Genomic DNA, 7,662 nt, shown 5'->3' with positions numbered 1-7,662 from the left:
ATTTTTTTCTTCAATACATTAAATTCTATTAATTAATTTAATAGTTTTATTCGTATTACTTAATATAAATATAAATAGTGCCGATTAAATTAATCATTCGAAATTTGGTCAAAGAGATCATCCTCAAAAAAGATTTTTCTTGAAAAATAAGAACATTGAGAAATCGAACATCTAATCGAGAGTAGATCAAATGCCGACTAACTTCATCGCAGAAAAGATTATATCCAGCGAGAATGGATTGAAATGAATTGAAATGGATTCAGATTTTTCAAAAATATTCACGAATGTTAAAATGAACGTTTTTCAATCCTGAATGCATTTTTATTCATTTATTTTAGGAATTGCATGGAGCATATCTCTATGCCTTTCAATCTAAAAATAATATTAGCTTTTTCTGTGCAAAATATACATATTGTGAATACTGTTCAATTCAAAATTTTCAATAGGAAATACAGTTTTTCAATCCAATTGAATCCAATTAAATCCCAAAAAAAGTATTCGCTATTTAAAAAATATGCATTCGGATATAAAAAAATTTCAATTCATTTTAATCCATTCTCATTTGCTGGGTAAGACGCGCTGTGGAAAAAAGAAAACTTATTATAAATCGAGCGAGAGGCTTCCGGGAGAAAGTAACGCGTAACACACCTGTGTTACCTGGAACACTCCATGCAGGGAAATGCGAAAACAACAATTTCCCGAGACTCGAATCGTTTTCATCCCGCGAATCGACCTTTGATTTCTAATAATTCTACCCTTCACTTTCGCCGAGCCCCTCCTCCGCCTAAGCTTTCTTGACACATGGCGCTCTCTGGCGGTAAACCGCTGCACCCTTCCCCGAACGAACCGTACTGTTTTTTATTTATTGCTGATAAATTCGCGCACAATCCAACTGTTCGACAGTTGTCAGTTATATTGTTATTTTTATCCCCGAAATGGCGCTCTTTACTTCTTTATCGCAAGGAAGAGACCACCTTCTCCACTCTTCCTTCGCCCCACTTTTCTGGAACACAAAGAGATAAGATCAAGAATCAAGTTACATTCATATTCATGATCTCTTACATAGTATTTTGAGGCTTATATAGCGAAGGAGATTAGTATGTAATAGCGCGCCGATCCTGTAACTACACACGGGAGGTTGTGATCACCTACTTTGTGTCTCGTTTACACTTTTATTATTAAAGTGAACAATAAGCATCTACTAGTCCTGCAGTGTTCGCGAACATGGGTAAGGACAATCGCTATTGTGATTTTGACATTTTCGTTTCGTTTAGTGGACTCGTCTCTTGATCTGTAAAATCAACTATCAACCGATCTTCCATGATGTTCTTGCCTACATTTCGTACGTGGCTTTGGTTCTCGGATTCGTTTTCGAATCTATTCCTTTGTTCCATTTCTTTGTTTGTATAAAATTATCGAATTTTAACGTGCCATTAAGATGTAAAATGATGTCGGAATTAAATTTTATAAAAGCAAAATAAAAAGTATGATTTTAATAAAGTTTTATTTGAATAATTATGAATTACCGCTGATAATTACCTGCTAATAAACAAAATGATAAAAAGACTTCCATAATTTTTTATTTGTTGTATCGTGCGCTTGTCTGCTGTTGTAATAATCGTGAATATGCAGAAATTATGTTAACGCATCAATAAATTTGTCTCACTTTGCATTATTATATTGAATGGCAACGAAAAAGTTTAAAATTTAATGATTTTACAATAAATGAATAAAATTGAATAAATTGAACTTGCTTTGCAAAATATTTTTTTTTATTAACATCTTATTAGTGCGAAAGAAATACAATACCCTATTCATGTTCAATATCTATTCATGAACAAACACGAATTTATGCTTTCAGATTTTAATTTTCATCCAGCCTCTCATTCTAAAACGCGAATTCAGAATACGAAACGAATTCAGATAAAATAAATTGCAATTTTCAATTTGAATTTATTTTCGAATATTGAATATACAAAACTGAAAAAAAAATGTGCTAAATTTTAATAAATATTTATTTGAATAACCAGCAAACATTTACTTACAATAAATAAATATTTACTCAACAAAAAAAAAAGATTATTAAATCAGATTAATTTTCTTTGGTTTTTATACAAAATAAATATTTTTATATTTTGGTAAATATTTAATTAATATTATTCATATAAATAACTAACTAAATGTAGAATATTTTTTCAGTGTATGTGCACTTGTAAAAATAAATGTTATAAAAAAGGATAGAAAAAACTATTAAATATATTTTTGAATATTAATAATGCAATGATTATTTTCAATATAGATCAACTTTAATCTCGATTTAATTTATTCTTTGTCTTCTAACCCAAATAGCTAAGCGAGATTTAGCATGGAACAAATTGATGCACTGCATGTATTGTTTTCAACTTGTCAACAATTTGCTGTCATTGGAATCTAGTATGAACTCAATTAGCAGTCAGGAGGGCAAATATTAATTTCATGAGTTTACGAAATTGTTGTAAAAGTATACACATTAAGTATACACATTAAGAAATAATAAATTCGTCACGTTGACAACAAACTGACAGCACGCCATGCAAACATGATGACAACTTGCCAACAGTTTGCTGAATTCTAAGGAAGACTTTACGTGACATTAGAACAACAGATAGTTTGTGGAAACACCTTGGCTTTAGTTTGGTGAAATTGAATGCGGAATAAGTGACAGCAATATATTGTTATTTAGCTATCTAGAAATACATTGAAAAAAAAATGTCAAAATATGGACGAAACAAATGTTACTTATGAAATTTGATTGTGATGACGAAATATACATTTCTATGAAATATATCTCATTAATTGAAAAAAATAATAAAATAGATGGCTTACTTGCTAGGAATAAAATTGTATTTCACTAGTATTTAATAAATATTTATTTCAATGTAATAAATATATTTCTCACAAATGTATTTTTAGGCATCTTTCTGAGTGTAAGAATTAGAAAAGATGAAGAGTTAATTCGATCATGCGTAAAATGCATGCATAAAATTAATCTACATTAATAAAAACAAGCATATCCAAAATATATTAACTTTAATCTCGTTTTAACTTACTTTGTATCTTTTTCTAAGGATTAAGAAGAGATATAAAAAGTTAAAGTTAATCTACTTTGATAAAAATAGATATGAGAGCCTCTTTCACAAATCTCTGATTGATAAATTATTGATAAATTATTGATAAATTACTGATAAATTATTTATTCGGTAATTGAATCAACCATTACGATTGAACGTGCGAAGTACAGTTTATCTTAGGAGAGAAAGAGAAAGGAGAAATTTTACATTAATTGTTGAAACGTCTGCAATAGTCAATTATTTATCTCTTAACTGGATAAGAGGGTTTCAAAGTCCAAAGAATATAATATTTTTTACAATCTTCTTTATTCCTTTTTTTTATTCAATTGTGGTGTTATATTTTTCTCCGATTCGACGAATTTTACTAAACTTAAATTTTATTATTGTTGTTCGATATTAAAATTTGCATTTTGTTTAAAATTTTATAATATCAGCCAACGATAGTAAAGATATCGTTTCAGAGAATGATGAAAGAAACTTTAATTTAACTGTACAAGTAGCTGTATCTTTGAAAAATTCTTTTATGAAAATGATCGCTTCTACTGAGATCTTCTAAACACTGAATATGCAAATTTTTGACCTTTTTCATTTTTTAATTTCATTATCTTTATTTTTACGAGTCTAATATCTATTCTCTTTACGCTAAGGAATATAAGAAAAACGGATCTCTACTGCAGAATAGTGTTTAATTCATTTCATTTTTTGCTCATTTATTATAAAATAACTGAGTAATTTCAGCAACTTTCTAATTGTCAACCTGTGTATGTAAGATGGAAGTTGTCACATCGAAGAAAAACATGTTTGTTTTTGTACGAGATTGACTGATCCTTTGCATGTTTAAATGTCTCGCATCCTTTCTCTGTTTCGTGCTCCCGCTAAGAAAACATTAGCACTGAAAATGCACAGATATACGCTCTAGGAAATGTTACATTGACATAAGATAACTTCAGGATATAATTTTCCTCGATTGAATTTTGATTTCACGCAGAGAGATCAGCTTCTAAATTAATTATTTCGATTATTCCTTAAAAATAAAATTCACTTTTTATCTCTTTTGCAATTTTTTAAAATTTCTTTTTTATTTCTTCTTATAATTTTTTAAATTTATAATGTTAAATTTCTCTCGAATTCTTGAGTCGTTATTTCTTGTTCGAACACATATACTTATCAATCTTATCTGAAAAGTATTTTTATATATTAATGTTTTTGTATGTCGCGCTTTAATCTGAAAGATAGCCTTTAATAGATTAGATACAAATGCGTCTTTCTCTTCTATTAAATCTAGTTTTTCACTCGATCTAATGTATAAACCAATCATATTAATGAATTTTATGACAGTTGCAAAACTGATTTTTCTACTGAACGTAGTCGATATTAAATTAATTAAATCTAGATTTAACTAATTATTCAAGCAAAAACTAAATTACAATTTAAAATTTACAAATCAATTGATAATACGACATTTAGTATTTATTATTTGCATCTTTTTCACCTAGAAACGTGTTTAAAAATTTATCTTGAAATTGAACTTTTGACTTTGAAATTGAAATTTGACTTGTCATATATTTAAGATAAACATATTTTAAGTCATAAACGGAATTATTTTGCTTTATATGAATTATTATTATTATTTCTATAAGTTAATTACTTTTTACACTCGTACAATGAAGATTAATTCAATGTATAAATCAATTTATATAAATTTTCTTAGCATTTATATTAAGATATGTGTAATCTGGCCGAATATCCTATGTTCTATATAATAATAATTGAAATCGAGGGACGTTGATTATTTATCTTAAATAATATATTTTGTTTCAGCACAAACAAATGATAAACAAATACCTATAAATTATGCTGATGTAAGTAAATTAATTGGATTTATAAGAATTTTATTTTTTTCATAATGCATAATTTAATTAATTTACTTAGAGTATATTAATTATACAAATCATACAATATCTTCTTTCTTGTAGAAAAACATTATTTGGATTAACGATTTGTTTACGTAAAAATGATTACAGTTAGTTCAGCAGTCACGGGATACGTTTAACAGTGGAAAAACAAGGCCGATAGAATGGAGAATCAAACAATTAAAACAGCTTATACTTATGTTAACTGAAAATGCTTCAGAACTTACAGCAGCATTTACATCAGATTTGCATAGAGTATGATTATAAGGACAATCACTTTATTATTAACCTAATCGTATTATATTTATAATGTTCGTATTATGTTTATTATGTTTATAATGTTAGTAATGTTCTGTATTCGATAACTTTTAGTGCAAATTCGAATCATTTGCATTGGAAATCAATTATACAATCCAAGAGATTAAGTACATGCTCATGAATATTAAAGAATGGGCAGCAACAGAAAAGGTATAACCTGAATACGATTTTTTATTACATAAGAATAGATTTTTTTATTCGTTAAATAACTTTAACAGTCTGGAGAGTGGAGAGCGAATACTGAAACTTGCAATATTTTACAGCCGCGCAAGTCTCTTGCGCACTTTTTTGATGTAGTAGAAATCCGGAAAGATCCTTATGGAGTTGTATTAGTTATGGGTGCATGGAATTATCCTCTTCAACTATGTATACTACCTATGATGGGCGCTATTGCAGCTGGAAATTGCGTGATTGTAAAACCGTCCGAAATTGCGATGGCTACGACGAAATTTTTATACGATACCGTTCCGAAATATTTAGACACTGTACGAGAATATTTGTTTATTATAATTATAATTATTCCAAGACCCAAAATTCATGAATTAAGATATTACAACTAAAAAAGCTTTTTTTAACTAAAAAAATATTGATTAATATGTATTTATGATTTTTATTTTATATACAAACAGCAGCATTTTATAAAATCTAAGGATTGACTTGACTGAATTAAGTCATACTTATATTAATAATGATACTGAATAAAACATGTTGCTAAAATTATATGTTCATTTATACATGCTAATTCATTAGCAATATCTTTATGGATCATAGACGTATGATGTACGTATATTACAACAACTTAACATTAATTTTAAATTTTCATATTTTACTTTTTATATTTAATTTTAAATTCTATTTTTATAAACTGCTGTAATAAAAAATCACAAAGGTAAATTTAAGTTTTATGAGAGTTTTAACATAGCAGTTTTTTATATTCGTGAATTTGCAATGTACTTTCATGTACTTTCCTAAGATATTTCATCATAAATTACATAATTTTGGTTTATTTCTTAAGTTAAAGGAGATAGACCATGGATTTGAATTTTATAAAGCACTTTGTTGCGTAACTCATAATAACTACGCATTGAAGAATGGAAAAGTTATTTTTCCTCTATTTTTCCTTCTCTATGTAATTACATGTATTAGTTTGAAAAACACTACGATTATAACACTCCGATTATAACACTACGATTTATATTCCAGAAATATTGGGTTGTCCGGAAAGTTCGTGCTGCAAAAGATTTAAATTTAATAAATGAAATTAAAAATTTAAATCTTCTGCGTTTCAATTTTCTTTCAAAATCAGCACGAACTTTCCAGACAATATATTGACATTCTGAATAAGATAAAATTACCTCTATATGTATGTTGAAGGTTTTTCTCATTGGAAAAAAATAATGATATGATTCATGTTTACTGTAAACAGGATAGTTGCCGTGTAATACTGGGAGGAATCTCAGAAACGACAGAGCTACTCAAACAACGTTTTGATTATATTTTTTATACTGGATCCTCTGCTGTTGGAAAAATCATACGGAAAGCTGCTAATGAGTTTCTCACACCTGTTACATTAGAATTGGGTGGAAAAAGGTATCTCCAAAACATCGAAATGCGTATAAAATGCAATTATTTATATTCCCTAAAAAATTTTTTTTTTTTTTTTTTTTTTTTTCGAATGAAATTGCACTAAATAACACTGATTTGCAGTCCCGTATACATAGATAACACAGTAGATATATCTATGGCAGCAAAACGCATTTTATGGGGTAAATGCATCAATGTAGGTCAAACTTGTATCGCACCCGATTATATGTTATGTACACCCGAAATACAGAAAAAATTTATTGAAGAAGCCAAAAAGATTTTACACGAATGGTATGGTGATAATCCACATGAGAGTCCCGATTTGGCACGCATTATCTCGGACAAACATTATCAGTAAGTTTTATGTCCAAATATTTAATATAATCGTTCATAATACCGATAATGATTACAAATTTTAAGACAATTTACAATTTGATAAATTAATCAATAATAATTATTTTCTCTGTATTTTAGGCGGCTTGTCAATTATTTAAATGATAAAAGCAAAATTGCCATTGGTGGCGACGTGAATCCTGCAGAAAAATTTATTTCACCTACAGTACTAGTTAATATCAAACCAACGGATTCCATCATGCAAGAGGAGATATTTGGACCATTATTGCCTATAATAAATATTAATAATGCATACGAAGCAATAAATTTCATCAATAGTCGGTATGTTATTTAATAGCGATATTAAGTGATTATGAAAAATAAATCCGCGTAATCTTTCCGCA

The 7,662-nt window shown here is 28.0% G+C and overlaps 1 protein-coding gene across 4 annotated transcripts in view; it reads left to right on the top strand.

Moving 5' to 3' along the window:
• Positions 1 to 7,662, top strand: part of LOC108690177 (aldehyde dehydrogenase, dimeric NADP-preferring) — a 20,364-nt gene that overhangs the window by 9,203 nt on the left and 3,499 nt on the right. For 3 of the 4 annotated variants that reach the window (XM_018197358.1, XM_018197351.1, XM_018197364.1), the window contains 7 exons: positions 4,932 to 4,972; positions 5,135 to 5,278; positions 5,396 to 5,491; positions 5,605 to 5,826; positions 6,768 to 6,931; positions 7,049 to 7,279; positions 7,400 to 7,600. In XM_018197358.1, coding sequence (XP_018052847.1) covers positions 4,932 to 4,972; positions 5,135 to 5,278; positions 5,396 to 5,491; positions 5,605 to 5,826; positions 6,768 to 6,931; positions 7,049 to 7,279; positions 7,400 to 7,600 — 1,099 coding nt within the window. Of the gene's footprint in view, positions 1 to 949; positions 1,229 to 4,931; positions 4,973 to 5,134; positions 5,279 to 5,395; positions 5,492 to 5,604; positions 5,827 to 6,767; positions 6,932 to 7,048; positions 7,280 to 7,399; positions 7,601 to 7,662 lie in introns of those variants that run through there. The other variant, XM_018197368.1, reaches the window with a different exon arrangement.

This window comes from Atta colombica, unplaced genomic scaffold, assembly GCF_001594045.1.
Source record: "Atta colombica isolate Treedump-2 unplaced genomic scaffold, Acol1.0 scaffold105, whole genome shotgun sequence".
Lineage (NCBI taxonomy): Eukaryota > Metazoa > Arthropoda > Insecta > Hymenoptera > Formicidae > Atta > Atta colombica.
This window is presented reverse-complemented; position numbering and strand designations above follow the sequence as displayed.